General features: G+C 36.5%; 1 protein-coding gene across 1 annotated transcript in view; it reads left to right on the top strand.

Moving 5' to 3' along the window:
• LOC110446545 (fas-binding factor 1-like) overlaps window positions 1–24,725 on the top strand; it is a 28,552-nt gene extending 3,827 nt beyond the window's left edge. The window contains exons 5-31 of the mRNA XM_021491741.1: window positions 678–715; window positions 1,636–1,732; window positions 3,199–3,586; window positions 5,305–5,400; window positions 5,748–5,888; window positions 6,545–6,637; window positions 6,966–7,325; window positions 7,569–7,656; window positions 7,878–8,330; window positions 8,957–9,055; window positions 10,697–10,749; window positions 11,204–11,412; window positions 12,275–12,544; window positions 12,730–12,846; window positions 13,776–13,876; window positions 14,785–14,832; window positions 16,328–16,486; window positions 16,846–16,953; window positions 17,255–17,394; window positions 17,747–17,865; window positions 18,598–18,720; window positions 18,909–19,052; window positions 19,403–19,621; window positions 20,368–20,505; window positions 20,818–20,932; window positions 21,189–21,406; window positions 22,909–24,725. Of these exons, the coding sequence (XP_021347416.1) occupies window positions 678–715; window positions 1,636–1,732; window positions 3,199–3,586; window positions 5,305–5,400; window positions 5,748–5,888; window positions 6,545–6,637; window positions 6,966–7,325; window positions 7,569–7,656; window positions 7,878–8,330; window positions 8,957–9,055; window positions 10,697–10,749; window positions 11,204–11,412; window positions 12,275–12,544; window positions 12,730–12,846; window positions 13,776–13,876; window positions 14,785–14,832; window positions 16,328–16,486; window positions 16,846–16,953; window positions 17,255–17,394; window positions 17,747–17,865; window positions 18,598–18,720; window positions 18,909–19,052; window positions 19,403–19,621; window positions 20,368–20,505; window positions 20,818–20,932; window positions 21,189–21,406; window positions 22,909–22,992 (4,218 nt within the window). The 3' untranslated portion in view covers window positions 22,993–24,725. The remainder of the gene's footprint in view (window positions 1–677; window positions 716–1,635; window positions 1,733–3,198; window positions 3,587–5,304; window positions 5,401–5,747; window positions 5,889–6,544; window positions 6,638–6,965; window positions 7,326–7,568; window positions 7,657–7,877; window positions 8,331–8,956; window positions 9,056–10,696; window positions 10,750–11,203; window positions 11,413–12,274; window positions 12,545–12,729; window positions 12,847–13,775; window positions 13,877–14,784; window positions 14,833–16,327; window positions 16,487–16,845; window positions 16,954–17,254; window positions 17,395–17,746; window positions 17,866–18,597; window positions 18,721–18,908; window positions 19,053–19,402; window positions 19,622–20,367; window positions 20,506–20,817; window positions 20,933–21,188; window positions 21,407–22,908) is intronic.
• Window positions 24,726–25,245: the final 520 nt, after the last annotated feature.

The raw sequence follows: 25,245 nt of genomic DNA, 5'->3' as shown, positions 1-25,245 counted from the left end.
TAAGTATTCTCAGACTATAGTTTAACAATGTGTCCATGTCATTTCATATCATTTGGTAAAAATTGTTTGAAGATTTGATATTCACACTACACTGTTTTGACCTTCTCAACCTGGTATATCTCTGTACTTTCTTGTCTGTCCAGTTCTCCTATTACCAATGACATTGCTGAAAATGCAGTTTTAAAGTTTTTACATTCAGGCCTCTTCATGTGATATCATAAATCAACACAACTTGAAAACTACTGAATGGTTTGAAATAATAAAAACAGTTTAAGAAACTGAATATTATATGCAATAAAATAATACAAACATTCTCTAACTGATAGCTAATACATTAAACTTACAGAGCATAACCAAATATCTAGGTTATGTAAAGCCGAGCTAAGTCCCAGTGGGGTATCACCCAGCTGACCATTACCCTAAAGCCACAGGAGGCTTACACAGTATAACACTTCCTATATTACCAATCACAAGTCAACAAACACTTATGTATTTGTTCTGGCATGCAGATTTACACTACTTCATAAGCTCACAAGTTTCGATCTATTTATCATATTTTTACACAAGAATGTACTAATTCCATTTTAATAGATAAAAGAAACTATTTATAGGTGTTTTGTACTTAAATGAGAATCGTCTTGTGTTAATGTTTAAATTATGGTTTTATGTTTTTTTAGCTATCGCCACCACCATTCAAATCCGGCAAAAGACAAAGGTAATTAGAAGCATTATTACATAGCCCTGCAAAAACTATTCATTTTTGTAAATGTACTACGCAGTCACATATATCTGACCATGCCTAAAATTGGTTAACTCGTCTCTTTATGTAAACTTTGAATATTGCATACAAATATTGTATAAAGCCTACTTCAGGTAAATGTTGTATCACCAACATTGTAATAGTGTACTACAGGTAGTCAGTATACAGTATCAACTTTTAATGAGGTCCATGCATGACTATACAGTCTGGGGCAAGAACTGGTTCACAGAGGCCAAAGACTGATCAGGTGAACACATTCTTATCAAAGTCCGTATAGTTTATAATGTATAAACTGAAATCCGCAGTTGATGACTAAGGCTTCATCATACGGCATGTATGGTTCAACAAGTTCACAAAGGAAATATAATAAACAAAATGGATATTTAATTTTCAAAGTTTAATAACTGTCAACATTAAGAATATTTTTATATATCAACAATCATCCAATGTCTAAAGGTTATCTATATCTCTATAAGCCTAAAACAGACTTCTTATTGGTGAATTGGTTTCTGTGCAATTACTCCCCATTAAAAAAAACAGATTTTGTGTGAATGTTGTTGTCATGTTATACCTATAGATGTTCAAAACTTTTGAGCCTCCACATTTCATACGTGTTTAGTATCTTTACATTCAACTTGAGTAAAACGCTGAAGATTTTCCCTGAATGTCTGCTTAGGATCCTCCATTGAACAGTATGTCGTGTATGAAAGTACAACAATTAACAACAGATATACATGTCCTGTATGTGGGAGACATACATTTCACAAATTTGCTTTTAGTTATAATACTTTATGTGTCCAATACTGGTATATTTTGATATAATAGAGTGAAATATGTTTGAACTATATCAACTATATTGGTATGATTGGTATCAGGGACGACGACTTCTACAGTAACTTAGCAGCCACAGCAGAGGATGACCTATCAGATGTGTCAGAGGCTGATGTCAACCAGGTGGCCAAAAGTATTGCTGTAAGTTTTCAGTATAAATAAGCATTACTTTTTATTCGGAATAAAACATCTAGATGATTTAAACTTTAAATTTCTGCTTCTTCGGAGGATCATAATTTTCTTACGACACAGCAATGGTATGGACCTTTACCTGTTTGCTTATAATTCTATTTTAATTTACAGAATCATTTTGTAGTAACTTTAGCCCCTTTATTTGGAGGCAATGTAGTCTAGTAGAAGGGCGCTGGGCTCGTGACCGAAGGGTTGCGGGTTCGAGTCATGGCATTGTGTTGTATCTCTGAACAAGATACTTTACTCTGCATGTTCCAGTCTACTTAGCTGTAAATGAGTATGTGGTTGGACACTGCTAGAATCATTGAAAGCTAGCTGTGGGTACCGAAATGGCAGCACCGGCTGTATGCTCCCAAGGGAGTTGAGAAAGATATTGGCTGGTTGCAAAAGGCCCTATGACCACAGATAATAATTTGTGAACTGCTTTGAGACGACCTACAAACTAGGTGGTGATAAAGCGGTATATATATAAGAACCTCAAATTGTTATTATTATCTTTTCTTAGAGTCTAAGTTCAATTTTACTTTTGTAAGATTATAGGGGATATTGAATTAAAGTGATACCAGTTATTAGTTATAATGTATACAATATTATTTTCACCCGAGGGTCATCAAATCATCCATAAAATTGTCGTGTTAGTCCCACTTCAGGTACAATAATAAACATACTAACATGAGAATGATCTGTGTTTCAGTATGGTTGTGCTGACTAGTTTTAACACATCAATGGAACACCTAAGGTTATAATATATAATGACTGGAAGCACATCAAATTTCCTTCTAAGGGTTAAATTGTGAATTTGCATGTACTGAACCATGACAATGCATTCCATTACCATTAACAGTTAATGGCACAGCAAACTCAAAGGGGTTAATATGCGGCACAGCATAGGACAGAAAACTGTTTCATTGTTGAACATTATTGATTTTGATATAAACATAAGTTTGAAGATGAAAGCTGGCATAGAGTATGTAACAGGTGGTAAGTGGGGGATACAGTGATAAACATCTCCAGACATTCTCATCAATAATCCACAGGCATTATTTAAACACCTTTGCCTTCATCAGAAATTTACTGTTTTACAAAGTACGCGGCATAACATTTAATATTATTGTCATATATTCATGTGAGCCTTGTGATTTGACCTTTATTAGAGATGTGGCAGTAAGGATGTGCGACTTTTCTCACCTGTAGATTTCACCTTTGTAAGAGATTTAATGATGAGGATGTGTGACTTTTCTCACCTGTAGATTTCACCTTTGTAAGAGATTTAATGGTGAAGATATGTGACTTTTCTCACCTGTAGATTTCACCTTTGTAGGAGATTTAATGGTGAAGATGTGTGATTTTTCTCACCTGTAGATTTCACCTTTATAAGTGATTTAATTGTCAGGATGTGTGACTTTTCTCCCTAGGACCTGGAGGACATGGATGCTGACCTTTTTGGTGGATCCATTAAGAAAAAAGGCAGCGTTAAGGGAACTAGTGAGAGATCAAGCAAACATAATACCCCCCGGCGGGGTAGCACTCCTAGATCTGCTCGCAACACTACCCCCAGGGCCACATCTCCACAAGCCAGAGTTACCTCCCCTACAGGGCCAAGCACTGTCAACAGAGGTGCATCTCCAGCAGCCCGTGTGTCCTCACCGACCAAAATAGAAACACCCACTAGTCCTACAGGAATATCAAGCTCACGCACAGGCAGTGGTAAAAGGAGAACTGCAGCAGCAGCAACTTCAAGATCCATCTCACCAACACCTATACCAGACTACAAACCTGGCTCTGCACCTGGTAAAATGACAGGTAAGTACAAACACTGACACCTGGTGAAATGACAGGTAGGTAATAACACTGACACCTGGTGAAATGACAGGTAGTTAATAACACTGACACCTGGTGAAATGACAGGTAGGAACAAACACTGACACCTAGTAAAATGACAGGTAGGTTCAAACAGTGACACCTGGTGAAATGACAGGTAGGTACAATCACTGACACCTGGTAAAATGACAGGTAAGTACAAACACTAACATCTGGTAAAATGACAGGGAGGGTCAAACACTGACACCTGGTAAAATGACAGGCAGGTACAAACACTGACACCTGGTAAAATGACATGTAGGTACAAACACTGACACCTGGTGAAATGACAGGAAGTTACAAACACTGACACCTGGTAAAATGACAGGTAAGTACAAACACTGACACCTGGTGAAATGACAGGAAGTTACAAACACTGACACCTGGTAAAATGACATGTAGGTACAAACACTGACACCTGGTGAAATGACAGGAAGTTACAAACACTGACACCTGGTAAAATGACATGTAGGTACAAACACTGACACCTGGTGAAATGACAGGTAGGAACAAACACTGACACCTAGTAAAATGACAGGTAGGTTCAAACAGTGACACCTGGTGAAATGACAGGTAGGTACAAACACTGACTCCTGGTGAAATGACAGGTAGTTACAAACACTGACACCCGGTAAAATGACAGGTAGGTACAAACACTGACCCTGGTAAAATGACAGGTAGGTACAAACATTGACACCTGGTGAAATGACAGGTAGTTAATAACACTGACACCTGGTGAAATGACAGGAAGTTACAAACACTGACACCTGGTAAAATGACATGTAGGTACAAACACTGACACCTGGTGAAATGACAGGAAGTTACAAACACTGACACCTGGTAAAATGACATGTAGGTACAAACACTGACACCTGGTGAAATGACAGGTAGGGACAAACACTGACATCTGGTAAAATGACAGGGAGGTACAAACACTGACACCTGGTGAAATGACAGGTAGTTAATAACACTGACACCTGGTGAAATGACAGGAAGTTACAAACACTGACACCTGGTAAAATGACATGTAGGTACAAACACTGACACCTGGTGAAATGACAGGAAGTTACAAACACTGACACCTGGTAAAATGACATGTAGGTACAAACACTGACACCTGGTGAAATGACAGGTAGGAACAAACACTGACACCTAGTAAAATGACAGGTAGGTACAAACATTGACACCTGGTGAAATGACAGGTAGTTACAAACACTGACACATGGTAAAATGACAGGTAGGTACAAACATTGACACCTGGTGAAATGACAGGTAGTTAATAACACTGACACCTGGTGAAATGACAGGTAGTTACAAACACTGACACCTGGTAAAATGACAGGTAGGTACAAACACTAACATCTGGTAAAATGACAGGTAGGTTCAAACACTGACACCTGGTAAAATGACAGGTAGGTACAAACACTGACACTGGTAAAATGACAGGTAGGTATAAACAGTGACACCGTGTACAGATCTTTCTTACACACTCAGAAATGAAAGAAAAATATAAAGTATATAAAAATATATATGGAACTGAGTTGCACCATATTCTGAAATGTTTAAAGATTCATTGCAGTGCTTAAATTAAACTTTGTAACTTTATTTTAGATATTGGTTCTGCATCAGTCTTAAAATTAAACTTTGTAACTTTGTTTTAGATATTGGTTCTGCATCAGAGTCTCTGAGGCCTGGTGTCCACTCTGCTGAAAGACCTGGAACTGTACCAAAAGCCAAAGCCAAGTATGATTTTGGAGGTTAGTATCTATAATACTATTATAATACCCATCATATAACCACAGCTACCTTAATAGCTCACAGGTCAGTTCAATGTTACAACACAGCATGGTATGACGGCAAAAAGCTCTCCAGAGGTTATTTGTTTTAATCCAAATATAATGTTTTTGTTTTGTCTTTGTGATATCATAGATATAGAATACATATATAAATTCTTTCACACTTAGTTCAGGGGTTTTGGGGTTGGGTTCAAATGAGGAATATAAACCAATATTACTACCAGAATAGTGAACTTTTCCTCCGACAGCACTTGTTTTATCTCTTGCTCCTTTTGGTGATGGTTTTAAACACTTTGTACGTTTTTCAGAGTTTGATGAAGAGGACCCCCTGGCAGGCCTTCTCAGTGATGACGAGGATTCAGTGTCGTGGGCAGCAAAACCAAAAAAGTCAGTGTTAAAAAAACAGAGGTCATCAGAAGACACGCCACCACCTCCTGAAAAAGAAAAGGGTCAGTATGCTTTGTTTGTATGGGCCAGCCTTTAATGCAGGCAGACATTAACTCTCTGTTAACTTGGTTCTCATGTTGTCCATGCAAGGATATCAGCCAAAAATGCCCGTAGTGGGTGAACACTAACTGGGGGGAAACATTTCTCTTGTTGGACAGTTTAAGGTTTTTGAATGTCATATTGTTTTAGGATAATTTTACATACACAAAGACACAGAGAAAATCCCTAGAGATATTGTTCTGTTTTAGGATCTGTAATATATCCTGAGGTCACACATGTTTAGGACAGCTGGTCTCAGGATGTTTGTTCAAATACATCACAAACACCTGAATGTATATGATTATCTGTGTATCTGTAAGCATGGCCACATCACAATTTAATTACAAGTTTTAACAGAGAAATCTTTACCTGTCAGTCATACATGTATGAACCAACCATCCTTTAGTCCTTGCCATGATGTTTCTTTTTCCGTATTCTGAGAATTAAAAATAAATACTCATTCTAATACTTGTACAAAAATATATTTAATATATAATTATTTGACAACCTTGCAAAAATAATCCAAAATGAATAGTAAAAAGAAAATTTATAGAAAGATTAGATTTAAAAGAGACAAAGAAATGACTAATCAGTTTGATGTGGCCTTGCCTGTTTTCAGTAGAATCTCCACGACGGAATGTGTACGACCGTCCTCCTACCAGGAGTGGTGGAAGTAAGTCTGAGCCAGTCGCAGAGGAAATAACAAAACCAGGTCAGCTTATTATACATCTCTGTCAAGTTTTGAAACTCATTTTCATCATAAGAAAATCAGTATACATTGTATTATTATGTAGATTACATAGTAATTAAGTAGAGTTATGTTGTTAACAGTTTAACGTTAAAAATATTCTCACACTGACTTTGTTTATAATTAACACCTTGGAAGATCCAAATATCAGAATAATGGAAAAAAACAATTAAATACTAAATACTACACACAGTTATTAAAAACATTGAACTTGTATATGATACAGTAATATACAGTGTATTGGAGATGTGAATGTCCTTCACCAGTGTGTACCATTCTATACTGTAAGCAGCCTCGCCTCGTAAGGAGGAACCAGTGAGAAGAGAGGATCCAACCCCGGTAAAAAAAGATCCAACCCCTGTCAGAAAAGATCCTACTCCTGTCAGAAAAGATCCTATACCAACAAGACGGAAGTCGGATGCTGGTCTGTTCAGTGATGACGATGACGACCTCCTCGGTAATTTAGGTATTGATGACAAGCCATCCACACCAGCAGCTAAGGCGCGTTCCCTCCCTGATGAGGATGATGACCAGCCAGCCAAAGCGATTTTTGATAAACTTCTAGGCAAAGATACTGTCTCCAAACACCTAGATACAAATAAAGAGAGACGGGAGTTTGTTCTTGATAAAAAATATACCAAAAATGCTGAGGGTATGTATCAAAGGCTTATGTCTAGAAAGTTTAAAAGAATTCTGTAAGTTCTCCGAGGTAAAATGCATCAAGATGTTTTATTACAAAACACTTTTTTGAAACATATATTTTAAACTTCAGCATTAATATTATGTTTTGTTATCACTATCCATATAATAAGTGTTGGTATGATGGCCAACAAAAAAAAATCTAACTTTTGTGTCAAAAATTTCTGAGATATGCCCGATTCGTTTCTGTATACAGATGAGGAAGACGATTTCCTGTTTGGATCATACCAGCCCTCAGCTGCATCTACCCAGGGGTCACGACCTAACTCACGCCGATCTGTCAGGTCATTATCACTGTTTAAATAGCTTGTCCCCTTCACAGACTGAAATAACTATAAAGAATTAAAATATGCAATAAAACACACCAGATCTGTTATGTCATACTAAAGTTTAGACTTAAATGTAAATGACTAACTTGAGAAAGGTAAAAATTAAAGTTTTGTGTTGACAGATTGATTTATTGATCCAACAACACTATTTACATATGAACTCATTTAAATTAAAGGTTCCAAGATGAGGATGACATCTTTGGTATAAGTGAGCGTCCGCCTTCCCGGGGACGATCCCCCGCCACTAAGAAACCTGATGACATGGAGTGGATGGACATGACTGCTAGTAAGCCTGCCATCAAACCAACCACACCAGAGAAATCCACTCCCAAACCTGCAACAAGCAGCACAGGACCAACCAGGTCCGGGCAGACTGAGCAACAAGTGTCCAAGGCCAAGTCTGATCCAATGGATTGGTTGGAAAAGTTAAAACAAGATAACATGGCTGATGACCCAGCATTCATGGCTGATGTATCAATCAGTCCACCATCAGAACCCAAGGAGGATCTAAAATTGACAGGAGAGAAGACAGAAGAGAAAGGCTCCAAACAGCAGGACAGCCTGACCGACAGTGGAGAAAACGATTACCTGGGGCTGGGGAAAGAGATTGATCTTGATGCACTTATCAAGTAAGGTTGTTTGTTCCTCTTGTGATTCTTTGTGTTTCTGTTGTGGTTCTTAGAGTATTTGGAAGGATGTACAATTGCATTTCATCCTGCAAAGGTCACAAAGAATTTTGAGGGATTATTTGAACATAGATTATCTTTTAAGAAATTGTCTTAAATCCAATTTTAAGAAAATTTCAAGAAATGTTTCTTTATGAAAAATGGAAGATAAAAGTCCGATATTGATATATTTTGAAGGAAAACTACACTCTTCACAAAATGCAAGTACCAGTATATATAATTTTACCTTGAAGGGAGAGATCTGTATTACTATATACCACGAAATATTTGCCCAATGAAATTTTTGCCCTTCACATGTAAAATATGTATTTGCCCAGTGTGAATTTCACCCGTCACATGTAAAAATCTGTATTTGTCCAATGTGAATTTCACCCTTCATATGTAAAATCTGTATTTGCTCAGTGTGAATTTCACCCTTCACATGTAAAATCAGTATTTGCCCAGTGTGAATTTCACTCTTCACATGTAAAATCTGTATTTGCCCAGTGTGAATTTCACCCTTCACATGTAAAGTCTGTATTTTCTCAAAATTTTGTCTAATGTAGCTTCTTTAAAATGTTGATTTTTAGATCAAAAACAAAGGCACCAACATTTGGTGGATCTGTGAGAACTACTGAGGAGAAAATGGCAGATCTTTTCTCCACAGGTCCTTCTAAACCAGACACAAGGTACATGTTCCTCTAAATTATCCATCTCAAATCACTGGATTCTTTGAGAAAAGTTCTAAAACCTTATTACTTGACATTGTGAAAATGTTCTTGTCTTGATAGAAACAAATACATGTACATAGTATTGCTTCGCGCATCATGCATTACCGGTTATGACATCTATTATATTGATATCCTCCTTTACTAACTAGTAAATGTAGTTTGAAATGACACTAATGTATAAAAACTTAATTAGCCAAAATTGTTTTCGACTCGACTTAGTTTAGATAAGTTATACCTGGTATCAATGTAAAACAGACAATCTGCAGAGTATTTCTATAGTTGAAGTTTGGCGACTGTACACAGCACTATAGCCTAGGTAGATTGGATTCTTCAAGGATTTTATTCTTATAATAGAAAAAGAAAATATCGCTTCACTTCAAACAGTTCAGATATTTACACTAAAAGGTTTAAGTATTATGATTGAGAAACCTTTTTTATTTGACTGCAGTAGATGATAATGAAAATGTATGCCTACAATGTAGAGTGGCATTTGTGGAACATAAGGCTTCACTATGTGGTATAATTCATGTTTCTACATCTTTGTCCTGGCTTAAATATTTTAACAGTGCAATGCTCTTCAGAGCTAATTTTATTTGTTTTACACCATATTGACATTAAATAAATTTTATCCTTCTTGTATCTTAAATGATCACATACCAGTACGACAAAGTACTGTTAAGAATAGAGATAGTTTTTAGTCTCAGTTGACCTATTGCAATTGCCTTTTGTCCGTCATCATGCATCCTTAAACAATTCACATTAATTTTTGAACTACTTCTCCAAACCTCTGATCAGATATCAGTAAAATTTTGTAGGAAGGTTCTCTGGCAAAAGGAAAAACCGATATTGTGAATTTGATGGATCTTATCCCCAGGGACCTGAGGAACCTAAATTGTCTAAAGTTTCAGCAATTTTTATCTTCAGACACAAATATACTAGAATTAAATACTCTTAATGGATAATATTAAGAACAAAAGTGGAGGAGGTACAGTTATACCGAAAAACACTTTGAGCATAATTTCTTTATTTTCAGAGGAAAACAATTAAAACTTGGTTGGAATTATTCTCATGTAATTGCAGTATGATGGTATGGAAATTAAGACCCTGGCTCACTAAGGCCCGAGGGGTGGGGCCCAAAAGGGTCAAATCATCTAAAAGTTCATCAATCTTCTTCTTCAGATCAAGATATTATAGAATTAAATAATGTACTGTTCATAGGTGAAACGGTCCTGAGTGAGATGCTTTATCAAAATTGTGAATTTCACTTCTCAAGGTCATATAGTATATATATATGTAAATATATGTAAATGGTATACAGAGTATATATATGATAAATGTTGGTCACCCCCGAGCATCACATCACTGATTCTATTGTAAAAAAGCAATATTTGGATTATATGTACATTTTTGTCACATCACGACAACACATACCACCACAACAGTTGTATTATATCTCCGGTGACTGTTAAGGCCTTTGGACTCTTCTTTCGTATTAGAATTGTACGTAATTTTCGTTTGTTAATTGCTGTTGTATACCATATTTTCCTATTTCTATGTGTTGAGATAAACACTATCAAGCTTTCTATTTTTGGTTCTCAGCAGTCCATTCTTTGACCGTGGACTACCATCAAAATCAGGAGAGAGTAAGAAAGGTATGAACATATCATTTACACTTCAGGGATGTTATAGACTCATAGCCAGTTACTTTTATCAAAAGGACATCAAAAATCAAAAATCATAATTAATACTGTTTAAATAATATAAAACAGAATATGAAAACAACATATTTGCTTCTATTCTACCAGTCCTTCAATGAAAATCTTAAAATATGTTGCTGATGTCTTTTACAAACTTACAATTCCACACAAATAAGCTAGCTCTTAAACTCTTTGCACCCTAAGGGAGGTAAACACACCCTACTGATCTTATTGTCTGCTATTTAGTATAGATAGCAGAGCACATTACATAAAGTTCACAATTACTGTGGCTTGTTTCTGGTAAAAACAAGGATGGAAGTCGTAACAACATAAGGTTTAGGGACTTTATTATGTTTTATAATGGGAAAAATATTAGATAAGGATTTCATGATAAAATGGTTATTTACAGTTGTAGAGGAAGAAAAAGCCATTTTGTCACTAGGGAGTCCTAGGGTCCCCCTGTCCACACAAATCGGTCAGCTTGAAAATTTGGACAGTCAGACCGATTATTTTGGTTCACCTCAACAGAAATCACCAGATACCGCAGTTCAGACTAATTTCTTCAGTTTTGACAAAGGTCAGAAAGGAAATGAGCCTGAAGTTCACAGGGACCCGCAGGTAAATAAATAAACATCGTTTTGTTAGAGAAAGTGAACTCGTAGCTAGCGCTATAGTCTTAGTTCACAGGGACCCGCAGGTAAACAAATTAACATGGTTTTAGTTCACAGTGACCTGCAAGTAAACAAATTTACATGGTTTTAGTTCACAGTGACCTGCAGGTAAACAAATTTACATGGTTTTAGTTCACAGTGACCTGCAGGTAAACAAATTTACATGGTTTTAGTTCACAGTGACCTGCAGGTAAACAAATTAACATGGTTCTAGTTCACAGAGACCCGCAGGGAAACAAATTAACATGGTTCTAGTTCACAGGGACTCGCAGGTCAACAAATTAACATGGTTTTAGTTCACAGAGACCTGCAGGTAAACAAATTAACATGGTTTTAGTTCACAGTGACCTGCAAGTAAACAAATTTACATGGTTTTAGTTCACAGTGACCTGCAGGTAAACAAAAATAAATGGTCTTGGCACACAAGGACTCGCAAATTAATATAACTGATTTCAGGTTACAGAGACTCACATTTTAACAGATCTACATGGTTTCATTTCGCAGGGACTCACAGATCAAACAACTCAAAATAGTGTTCAAGTTATAAATTATAATTATAATAGTTTGAAAATATTTATAATGATAGTTTGTGGCAGATTATCAGTCTTTAAATTGTTTTGGTCCAGTCTTATCAATGAACATGCTATTCTTTAATATTCAAAACAACATATTACCATGAGATTAAACCTCTTAACAGAAAAAAAAATTGTGATCTAGAAAAAAGCGTAGGAAATTTTGGGATCTAATAAACATCGTAGTAATTGATTCATCATCCTGATTTTACCTTTGAGTGTTATCCTAATTGTCAGGCTATGCAGCACTTGTTCCATCAACCACCTTCCCAACAAGTCCACGGTCAGCAACAAACAAGGGTACAGCAACAACAGGCAGCCATGCAGCAACAACAACAGCAAGCACAAATTCAACAACACACAGCTATGCAACAACAACAAAAGGCAGCAATTCAACAACAACAGCAACAACAGGCAGCATTACAACAACAGCAGTTCTTCCAGCAGCAGTCACAACTCCAGCAGATGATGACTGACCTTCAGACACAGTATGAAGTCTCACTCAAGGTCAGTTCAAGTGGGCAAAACATTCTGGTATATAAATCTTGTTAATCAGTATTCTTTATTTAACTTGAAGCAGGCTTTTCTTTTTCAATGCTAATTAGACTTGTTTTATTTAAAATTATTCAATAAAAACAGAGAAAAGTGATATTGTAATTCTGTCCTGTTGACTATATGACCTGATATTGCAGACCCCGGTGTCGAGTGCACCCTCTGTGTTTGGTGTTTCTCCGCTGACAGGCTTGGGTGTTGGCACAAGTGTGATGCTGACAGATCCACCAAAGTCTCTTATGGAGGCTGAGGCCAAGGTAAGGAAATCTTGTTGTTCAATCAAATTGATTATCTGCCTATTTAAGACTCTTTAAGGTTTAGATGAAATTGCCTATTCATTCTCAAAGTGGCATGAAGTCTGAGGCTGAAGTAACTAAAATATTATACTGTATCTATGATGGCTGAGGGTAAGGTAAATATTGATACTGTATCTATGATGGCTGAGGGTAAGGTAAATATTGATACTGTATCTATGATGGCTGAGGGTAAGGTAAATATTGATACTGTATCTATGATGGCTGAGGGTAAGGTAAATATTAATACTGTATCTGTGATGGCTGAGGTTAAGGTAAATATTAATACTGTATCTATGATGGCTGAGGGGAAGGTAAATAATAATACTGTATCTATGATGGCTGAGGGGAAGGTAAATAATAATACTGTATCTATGATGGCTGAGGGTAAGGAAAATATTGATACTGTATCTATGATGGTTGAGGGGAAGGTAAATATTGATACTGGATCTATGATGGCTGAGGGTAAGGTAATTATTCTTACTGTATCTATGATGGCTGAGGGTAAGGGAAATATTAATACTGTATCTGTGATGGCTGAAGTTAAGGTAAATATTAATACTGTATCTGTGATGGCTGAGGGTAAGGTAAATATTGATACTGTATCTATGATGGCTGAGGGTAAGGTAATTAAATACTTGTTACATGTCCCTTAAAGTTGTTGAAGCTTGTAATGTCAACGTTATCAAATTCTAGGTTCTTTAATTGACCACTTTAGATGTTATTTTATTTGCCGATTTATGTGAGACATTGCTCAGGCGAGCAATGTCTCACATAAATCGGCAAATAAACAGACTAGGCAGATATAAAAAACATCTTCTAATTTAAACATTGTTGAAGGGAAAAAGTTTACAAAACTTTTTACTATCATTTCTTCTTGACAAATTTGACAGATTCGGAAGCTTGAGATTGAGAGAGATTACGTTCAGTCAATTCTTGATTCTACAAAGCGACGTTCTGAGGAGGAGATAGAGGCTGTGGAAAATTCATACAGGTGGGTAAAACTCATTACACTGATACATTAACTATTAGACTTCAACTGGGTATGATAGCAGGGTATACTCATCTTATCCTGAAGCCTGTGCTGTTCCCCTAATCTCTGAAGTATCTATGTAAGTAAACATTGTACTCCCTTACACCAACCCCCAGTCTACCACATACGGAATCAGGGAGTGGAGTTTGGTTTAGTACTGTTTAACGTCCTACCAACAGCTATGGTCATTTAAGGACGGAGTGGAGCCAAAGCAGATCAGAGAAATATGGAAAATATAGATAGTACTGACAGAAAAATAATACCCAAAGAAATTATCAATTAAAGTATTAAAAGTAAGTTGGTAACAAAGACACTTCAAAAATGCAAAGAATATAGGACTTATGTGATGTAATAAAAGAATCATGCACTTGGTATGTGATCATACATAACAAAGTGTATATATCTAATTGTGAAAAATAGATTTCAGTACTATAAATGATATACTTGATTTCATTCAGATCAATACAAAATAATTGTACCAATATGCAACTCAGTACTGCTCTCAGCAAAATGGATCATGTAGGGAAAAAAATAAAACGTAATCAAATACATATACCAAAACAAAGGAAGCATGTTATGTCTATATATTTGAATGTTACTAAAACACATGAATAAAAGTAACAATCGAAAGGTGAAGAATGTTCTGGGGAAATAATAAAATGATATTGAAACCTTGAAAATAGAAATAAACGTGGATGGTCACTGACATGTCACGGACTGGAAAGCATCCTCCTCAGTGGTGAAACTATACAGACCCAAGGGATTCTAGTGTGGTTATTGTAGATTTACAAGACTTGTTTATGTCAATAAAACATTTTCCTTAAAAATATATATAAAACATGTGTAATAGATAAATTTCTTTTTTGTAGGAGCAGAATGAAGCATATAGAAGGAACAAATAAAAGTATAGTAGACAGGTATGTTATAGTAGACAGGTATGTTTATAGTAGACAAGTGTGTTATAGTAGACAGGTATGTTTATAGTAGACAGGTGTGTTCATAGTAGACAGGTATGTCATAGTAGACAGGTGTGTTTATAGTAGACAGGTGTGTTATAGTAGACAGGTATGTTTATAGTAGACAGGTGTGTTCATAGTAGACAGGTATGTCATGGTAGACAGGTGTGTTTATAGTAGACAGGTGTGTTTATAGTAGACAGGTGTGTTCATAGTAGACAGGTTTGTCATAGTAGACAGGTATGTGATAGTAGACAGGTTTGTTTATAGTAGACAGGTGTGTTCATAGTAGACAGGTATGTTATAGTAGACAGGTATGTTATAGGACACAGGTGTGTTTATAGAAGACAGGTGTGTTTATAGTAGACAGGTGTGTTTATAGTAGACAGGTTTGTTTATAGTAGACAGGTATGTTATAATAGGCAGGTTGGTTATATACTAGACATGTATGTTTATAGTAGACAGGTGTGTTATAGTAGACAGGTATGTTTATACTAGACAGGTATGTTTATACTAGACAGGTATGTTTATAGAAGACGGGTATGTTTATAGTACGTAGACAGGTATGTTTATATTAGACAGGTGTTATAGTAGACAGGTATGTTTATATTAGACAGGTGTTTTATAGTAGACAGGTATGTTATAGTAGACAGGTATGTGATAGTAGACAGGTGTGTTTATAGTAGACAGGTGTGTTCATAGTAGACAGGTATGTTATAGTAGACAGGTATGTTATAGGAGACAGGTATGTTATAATAGGCAGGTTGGTTATATACTAGACATGTATGTTTATAGTAGACAGGTGTGTAGTAGACAGGTGTTTATATTAGACAGGTGTGTAGTAGACAGGTGTTTATATTAGACAGGTGTGTTATAGTAGACAGGTATGTTTATATTAGACAGGTGTGTTATAGTAGACAGGTATGTTTATACTAGACAGGTATGTTTATACTAGACAGGTATGTTTAAAGTATGTAGACAGGTATGTTTATATTAGACAGGTGTGTTATAGTAGACAGGTATGTTATAGTAGACAGGTATGTTAATAGTAGACGGTAAAGTAGACAGGTATGTTATAGTAGACAGGTATAGTAGATAGGTATGTTATAGTAGACAGGTGTGTTTATAGGAGACATGTATGTTTATAGTAGACAGGTATATTTATAGTAGACAGGTATAGTAGACAGGTGTGTTTATAGTAGACAGGTATGTTTATAGTAGACAGGTATAGTAGACAGGTATTTGTATAGGAGACATGTATGTTTATAGTAGACAGGTATATTTATAGTAGACAGGTATGTTATAGTAGACAGGTTTGTTATAGTAGACAGGTATGTTATAGTAGACATGTATGTTTATAGTAGACAGGTATGTTACAGAAGACAGGTATGTTTATAGTAGACAGGTATGTTTATACTAGACAGGTGTGCTTAATAAATTCTGTTGTATTCTGCAGACTAAGGGATGAAAATGATCAGATGGTGAATCAACATATGTCCCGGATACGGAGTCTAGAGGAAGACAAGGCCAACATTAACGCTCAGTTGTACCGCAGGATAGAGGAGCTAGAACGGAATCACGCAGAAGAGCTGGATAAGATCAAACAGACTCACAGGTAAACATTAAACAGACTCATAGGTAAATGCTAACAGACTCACAGGTAAACATCAAACAGACTCACAGGTAAACATTTAACAGACTCATAGGTAAATGCTAACAGACCGCCAGGTAATCAAATACTCAGACAGAGGCAATTGTACATTGAATTTATAAGATCAGGGCAATGAAAAGTATTGACAAAGGTCTGCATTAGAAGAATATTATACTAGTTTAAAGTGCCAATTAGTAGTCTAACTTAGGTTTAAGGTCAATTAGCAATTCTTGCCATTATTAAGTCTCCTTTAGAGTCTCCAAAAAAGCAAAATTGTTTTAATGTTCCCATAATACATATAATATAATGAAAATGTATTTCAGAAACATCTTAGCAGAATTAAAAGAGGATCACAACAAGTCTTTACAACTACTGAAACAGGCCAAGGACCAACAAATAGAGGCTGCTGCCACATCCCACGATACTACAAAGTAGGTCATAGTAACTTATTCCCACAAAGTAGGTCACTGTAAGAGCACTACCCACAAAGTAGGTCACTATCACTCAATAGCATAAAGTAGGTCACTTTTTTATTTCAATACTGCAAAGTAGGTCACGGTAGATTGATTCCACAGAGTAGGTCACTATAACACAAAACCACTAAATACAATGTAGCACCAAGTTTTCAGTGTCACTTAATACCACACAAAGTCTCTGTAGTACAATACAGCAATGTACGTCAAAGTAAGTCAGTACTATATAGTGGGTCGCTATATGACTTGTGTGTTACAGGTCTTTAGTAGCTGCTGTGGCACTCATCGAAAATAATGCTCGTGACCTTGGAGAGCTCCAAATGAAAGTCAACAGCTGGCATAGTCAGGGACTAGACGAACGCGAGATCATCACCAGGTCAAAAGATGAGCAACTGCGCAGTAAGTTTCTGTAGTATGTCACCTGTTTCTTGCTAATATTGGGTTGTGTCTGATATGTGACAAAGCTTACCAGTTATAACTGACCCTGTCCTTCAAACTTGCAAACATTTCTGCAAGGTCTATTTAAGTAATTGATTTAATATAAGGTGTGGTAGGCAAGCTTGGATTTAACCAAAATGACCAAGGCTGTAAACAAGCTAGTTGTTAAGGGCACTAGAGTTTATCCTGCCTTGTTGTTCATAAAACATTCATAACTCAAACTCTCTATATATGTTTGAAGTAACAGGATGCTATGCACTTGTTTGTATATGTCCTAGGTAGATGTTATAACTTACATAACCTGTTTTATCAGTTTTACAGGAGCGACTGACCAAGCAGCAGGAAGACAATGATTCGGAGCGTCAGAGATTGAACGAGCTGACCAACCGACTAGAAGCCCAACTCCGGGAGCAGAATCGCCAGATGGACGAGGTAAATCCTTGACCAGGAATATAACTCAGATAGCAGTGTTGATATTGACAATTTGGTGGATCAACAGTTGGATTGCAAAAAAGATAAATGGCTTAATAGTAATCTCAGTTAATAAAAATTGTCTTCGTCAATTTGACATACGTTTAGGTTTTTGTTGTAATAGGGTTGACAAGGCACCTTCTAAGGATAAGTCAGACTTGTAAGCAGTTTTCATTTTGAAACTTTTATAAGAAGTATATTCATGTCACTACTTCCATGAATTAGGAAATTAATATTCCCCATTGTCAGTGCATCCCTGTCTGTCTGCCTTTTTAAGTGGGTACATTAGGGAAAGTGACCTATTTTTTGAACTCCGCCCTCAGTCAAGGAAACATTGGTTTTTCTACCATACTATTTCATGTAAGATCATCAAACTTAATATATAGATACATGTAGGAGAGGTGTGTGCCAAAATTACCTTATAGACCACTGCCATCTATATTTTGGACTTCAGTCAATGAAAAAATTATATGATGAAAATAAAATCAGAGTGACCCAATTACAATAAACACCACATCCCTTCCAAATGAAGATACGGGTACAAGGTTGCATTATTCAATTAAAAAACCCACAGAACGTTTTGTTCCTCATCCACTTTGTCAGCAAATAAGAGTTATCCATCAAGCCACAGCTAACATCATTATGTACATTCATTAGCATGTGACTACCACAGTATATCAATTTCTATTATAGGAACGATGGAAGGCAAAGCAGGAACATAATCGTCTTCATAGTCTACAAGTGGCTCTAGAAGAAGAACGACAACTTTGGACAGAACAGCAGGCTAGGGATAGGGCTAATATAGAGAAGACTAGAGTAAGTAAAGGTGAACGTTACGAGGACCCTACTGGTAGTGTGAAGGCTAGTCATAGAGTCAGCATAGAAACAACAAGAATAAATCATTTTAAAACTGACAACTAGTTAAGACATTGAACCAGCTTGAAAAAGTAATTTTGAATTATTTATTTAAACCTGTATTTAAGAAAGCCAGTTTTATTTTTCAGGAATCGCTATTGGAGGATGAGAAGTCATTGTTGTCACAGCTTCATCGTGAGCGACAGTCCCTGGCTGAGGAACGGATGCAGTTTAACGTTACACAGCAAATCCAGAAGGACGAGACTGAACAGTACACCATGAAGTTAGCTCATGTGAGTGTTTTATGTATACTAGAGATGTGAGTGTTTTATGTATACTAGAGATGAAATTAGCTCATGTGAGTGTTTTGTGTATACTAGAGATGTGAGTGTTTTATGTATACTAGAGATGTGAGTGTTTTATGTATACTAGAGATGACAAAAAAGGCTTTCTTATTCAGTAAAAGTGATTATTTGTCATCAAAGAGACTATGAAACATTCTTAGTGGAAGACTGAATGTGCTGATGTGGGTCTATTTACGTTTTCGGAATTTCCCCATTATAGAATATTTTTCATTTCACTAAATTGAATATAGTCACTAAAGGATGTAGAAAATGAAAAAGAAAAATTGACACATTAACAGGCCAAGGCAGAGTATGAAGCCACTATGAAAGCTATTTCTGGGGAGAAAAATAAGATGTTCGAGCGCCGCCAGGAGCTGCAAGGAATAGAGGACCGTGTGAGGGAGGAACAGAGGAAACTGGAAAGGGAGGAGGACAGATGGCGAGGTAAACAGGAGGACTTTGAGGAGACCGCTGCCACATTGAAGGCCAAGTCTGAGGAGGTGGATGAGATGTACATGGTGAGGGTCAATATCTTATAAAACCAACTGACAATGTTACAGTAGTGTTAGTGGTGACTGATCAGTCAACATCAAAGGAAAAATATAAGAAAACATGATACTAGGTCGATAACAAAATAAGTTGTTCTTAATATGGCCATACAATGAAGACATTGCAACAAAATGTATTGTTCATGATATTATTATGGATTATTAGCTCCCTTGGTTTGAAGATTGAGGTGAGCTTATCCAGCACTTCACTGTCATTCATCTTTCCATCAACAATTTCCTCCTCTCAACTTTTTCTAAACAGCGTAACACAATTTCAACAACTTTGACTGAAAACATCCACCGAATTATACATCTAGAGGGGCTGACACTCTTGGAGGCTAAGAGGCAGGGCCGAACATATAAACTCATGGATGCTTAGTCCTTGGTTCAAAATTTAGAAACAGTTGAGGTCACCACCCTATAGCAATATGTGGTTGTTGGGCATGAAGAGACAAATGTTTTCATGCTACCAGAACTAGTCCAGGGTGCCCCACTCCTTGGAAACTTACTTGATTTGTAACATTACTTTTAATGAAAGTGTTTTGTCATGAATACCCAGGTAAACAATAAAGGCCCTCAGGGCCTGTTGTATGTTAATTCTATTTAGGTGGTAATGGATTTGCAGTACATACCAGAATGTTAGGATGTTTCCTGGGTGATAGTTAACATAAAGTAGAATTTCACTTTATTTTCTCCCTTTGATTTGTGTATGACAGGAGGCCCAGAAGAAGTTTGAGGAGGGGGAGCAGGCACTACTGGAGGCACGCTCGCTGGAGAGTGAAGACAAGCTGAGGATGGACAGTATACAGGACCAGATCCAAATACTACGGGTCAAGGAGAAGGAGATTGCTGAGGTCAGGAGAGGTCCAACTTAGTAAACTATAGTATCTACATCTTTATAACCAGTCTTTTCTTCAGGACTGGTTTATAAACTTCATATAAATATATCCAGATTAAGTTGGAACAGTGTAGATGGATATTGCTACAATAATACCTCAAAGTGTTTACCTGAAAAACGTTGCTTTGGTAAAAACATGGATTAAAACTGTCTCATGTTTTCAGGGGATCTAGAATGATCCGTTGATTGCTTAAACTACTAGTTATCAATGTTTCTCTTATGCTTGTGAAAAGAAGTAAAAAATGGTTTTATGATTTGACTTGCACAGGAGAAGCTGCGTCTGTCTAGGGAGAAAAAGGAAGTGGAGAACCTGAGGTTTACACTGCTCTGTCCAAACTGTCGCACACCCAGGGGAGATGGCATACACATCAGCCCACCTCAAGGTACACCAATTAAAATTAAAATAGGTGTTTGGTACAATTTGGATTAGGCATGGCTTCCTTGTCAAAGAGAAACCACTGTGACGAACAGAAGTTCATTATCAAGTTCAGATAAAAATGTTGGTTCTATATGATGTTTTATATAAAAAAAAAATTGACAAATCTTCCTGGACTGAAATTTATCAAAATCTCCAAAAGCAATGCAGAGGATGTTTTATAAAGAACAACTGATTGACATTTTGACATTTATTATTTACAGTGCTGGTAGGGAACATGTCACAGGGTACGAACCAGGTAGCACCTCCTTACTTGGGCAATGGGTACAACAATGGGTACAACCCAGTCCCCCAACATACGGTGCCACATCACCAGGTACCCAATCCAGCAATTCAGATGTCGCTGAATTCTGTCCAGTCAATCACAGAGACCATCAAAGCTGACCGGTCAGTGCGGATGTGGAAGGTGGAGGCCATGAAGGTAGGCATAACCAGTCAAATTTCTCAGTGAACAACTCCAGGTTAAATTGCTGTAGATATCTATATTGATGTGTTTTCTTTAGTGTGTTTGCTGGTAATGAACTAGATTTTTAGCCCACCATCATCTGATGGTGGGCTATTCAAATCACCCTGCGTCCGTCCTTAAACAATTCTTGTTATTGGTATTTCTCAAGAAGTACCTGAGGGATCTTTCTCAAATTTCATATGTAGGTTCCCCTTTGTCCTTAGCTGTGCAGGGCAACTTTTGAGACTGATCAGATAAACAACATGCCCGACAGGCAGCCATTTTGGATTTTGATAGTGAAAATTTGTTATCGGTATTTCTCAAGAAGCACCTGAGGTATCTTTCTCAAATTTCATATGTAGGTTCCCCTTGGTCCTTAGCTGTGTAGGGCAACTTTTGAGACTGCTTGGATCAACAACATGGCCGACAGGCAGCCATCTTGGATTTTGATAGTGAAAGTTTGTTATCGCTATTTCTCGGGAAGTACGGGAGGGATCTTTTTCAAATTTTCCATGAAGGCTCCCCTTGTTCCCTTGTTGTGCAGCAGTGCCTGAAATGGACAGTCAACCAAAAGTTGTCAAAAGTGAAGTAGTCACTAGCCCAACTAAAATAGTTTAGGCTGTTGAAAAATTTATGAATAAAAGAAATTATAATCCCTTTTACATTAACTGGGGGGCAGTACATTTTTCAGTTGTCATTACTTCGATTTGAATCGAACTGTCCGTGATTTAGAAAATGTGATGATTTTTTTTCAGATTTTCTATATAAATACTGTCAGGGCGTCTTCTTTGAGGTGCGAGTTTTGTGTATTTCTTTTTTGGGAAGACCTGAATGGAGTGGATCATGTCAGGTTTTAAATAGGGTTGAAGAATTAAAAATATAGTGTTTTATTCTGTTTTACATATGACAAACATTGTGATGTTAAATGTAATTTAAATGTGCTGAAGCATCATGTTAAATGCTGTGGAAATATTTCTTGCCAAAATTTTACTCGCCCCAAAATTTGATTTTGGGCCAGCCAATGCAGGTTCATCACTATCCTTTATTATTCATGTTTACTTTTGAAACTGATCAGTTTAACAAAATTGCCTACCGACAGCCATTTTTGATTTTTGACATGGAAGGTTTGTTAGTACTATTTCTCAGGAATAACTTGAGGGATCTTTCTCAAATTTGATATGTAGGTTCCCCTTGATCCCTCGTTGTGCATGTTATATTTTGAGACTGATCATAAACACAAAATGGCTAAAGGAAGAACTAAACAGATCTTTCTCATATTGCAATGATCAATTCTATTTCTTTCACATTAAGTACTCTACTAGTAANAGAGATATTATTATTCTTACTAGCAATAAATAATGTGATGATGTAATTGGCAGATTGATACTGGAACATGGAAAATGTTGAAACCAGCTGTCTACAATTTGTCCTAGGATTTCTATTCAAATAGACATTGAGTGATATAATTACTTTTTCAGGATCAGAAGTACCTGGACGAACAGAACATGTTCCTGTATACTCTGAGACACATGCCATACAACAAGTCACCACCTAGTTCCTGATGATTGAACCAGCTACAGTGTTATAAACAGAAACAGAAACTTACAGCAAATCATCAATACTGACATCTGTACCATGTTAGTCCAATCATGTGATCATTGTCTTTATTTAATCTTGGCACTGTATATACAACCGTCTGGTTTGCAGCTCATCATTGAAGGACCTCCATATCCTGTATCTAGCTAGTCACAGAATACATATGCAACAAGAGAAAGAATATCTTACGATAGCCAATGATAGCCAATGCTAGCCAACGATAGCCAATGATAGCCAAAATGAATTCAATGGTTGCCTCAGGGCAGATCTTTGATCGGAATGGTCGTCCGCGTGAGAGGTTACAGGTAACAATCTACTCTGAAAGAGATGAGTATAGGTTTAAGTGATTCTTTCTGAATCCTGGTTTATGAAGACATGTTACTCAAGTTAAGTAACAGTGTGATGAGTGACCGTGATTTACACGACCCTTACATATTACTGTAAATAGCAGCTACCTATCCACCAGTGTGCCTGTAGATGTTACTAAGCTATTGCCAAATCAGCTAACTCCACTCACCTTGACGTCAAGTAAGGAGCATTTTTGTGGAGAATGTGACTGTACAAAGTGCTTTAATTTCCAGCTGTAAGGGGAGGATTGGACAAAGCTGGGAGTATGAATGAAAGAGTTTGTCACTGGTGTATATAATGTACGTGTGACTCTGAGTGTGAGAGAATGTCAGACATATACTTGTGATGAGGGATCATTTCATCGTTTTACGGTGTGAAATAGATGTTTGTGTGATGACAGACAGTTGTATCTTGGTGTGAATGGATTGTTACAGATGTAGTTTTTTTACCGGTAAGTGTACAAGTGACCTGTATTAAATGTTTAACTGTATTTACTGGTTAATGTACATAAAAGTAGTGTACAGTATATATAGAGGTATTTATTTAAGGCATTGCTTACCTATATTTACATCAAGTTAAATAGAAACTTGTGAATCTCAAGTTTAGGTATGTGGAACACCTATCTAGTGATCTGTTCTAACTTTATTAGTACATAGAATTAGAATATATAAATATATTGACTTTACGTACCTAGATAACTTCAGTATAATTACCATCCGTGTTGTGTCATTTCTGTATAGTTTGATTGTGATGTAGTGAATGGATACTAAGTGTTAGTACAATTTACATGCTACATTTAGTAATTATCTGGTATTGTTACCACCTAGTCTACCTGTACTTCCTACTAGCTGTTTAGGTGAAAAGTATGCAACTTTTGTAGAAATAAGTACCGTACCTATTATCTTGTTGAACGAGTATCCCTAGCAGAAGGTTAATGTTGTCAGTCTCTCCAAATGGCTGCTTATCTCAAATGGCTGAATCTGACTTGTCAGTGCAATCATTCCATACATTTGTTCCTCTTCATTAAAAACCTGAAGTCCTTTTTCAATCAAAATAAGTTCAGCATTGTCAAATTCATATTGTCTCAACCCAAATTTATATTCTTCAACCAAAATTTTATGTCTGCAAAACAGTTAAACAGTTGAGTATGGTTGATTATAAAATGCATGACATGAACATTGCAGAAAGTCCATCAGCTTGTAGGTTGTTGTTTTTGTAGTAAGAAATATGAGTTGTTGGTGAAAGTATTGTATGTAGTTTCCCAGTCGTTGTACAACTGTGGTGACATGTATATTTATCTTGACCAACAGCCTTCCTGATGTTTCATAATTTGATAATAAAAATAATATAACAAAAAGACCATTGTGCTGAGTTATTCTTGATGAAATAAGTGGTTAAGGTTATTGATGAAATAGTATGTGTTGGTTGTAATTGGTAAGATATTGTGTAGGTTATAACGTGTATCAATGAAATGTGTGTATTATGTAATGTATGTCATTAATATGTCATTGTAAGGATGAAGCAGTAAGTGTTGTAGCGAGGCGGTCACTGAGGAATAGTAAGTGTTGTAGCGTGGCGGTCACTGAGGAATAGTAAGTGGTAGTATAGGTTGTTATTGGTGAAATATTAAGTAGTTAAGGTTATGCATACTAAATAGTATGTGTGGGGTTGAAATGATGAAATATTGGATAGGTAATTGCATGTATTGATGAAATATTAGGTAATGTATATCATTAATGATGAATCAGTAAGTGTTGTAGCCCGGTTAGCATTGATGAAACAGTAAGTGTTGTGGCCCGACTAGCATTGATGAAACAGTAAGTGTTGTGGCCCGACTAGCATTGATGAAACAGTAAGTGCTGTGGCCCGGC

This window comes from Mizuhopecten yessoensis, unplaced genomic scaffold (genome assembly GCF_002113885.1).
Source record: "Mizuhopecten yessoensis strain PY_sf001 unplaced genomic scaffold, ASM211388v2 scaffold2781, whole genome shotgun sequence".
Taxonomy (NCBI): domain Eukaryota; kingdom Metazoa; phylum Mollusca; class Bivalvia; order Pectinida; family Pectinidae; genus Mizuhopecten; species Mizuhopecten yessoensis.
This window is presented reverse-complemented; position numbering and strand designations above follow the sequence as displayed.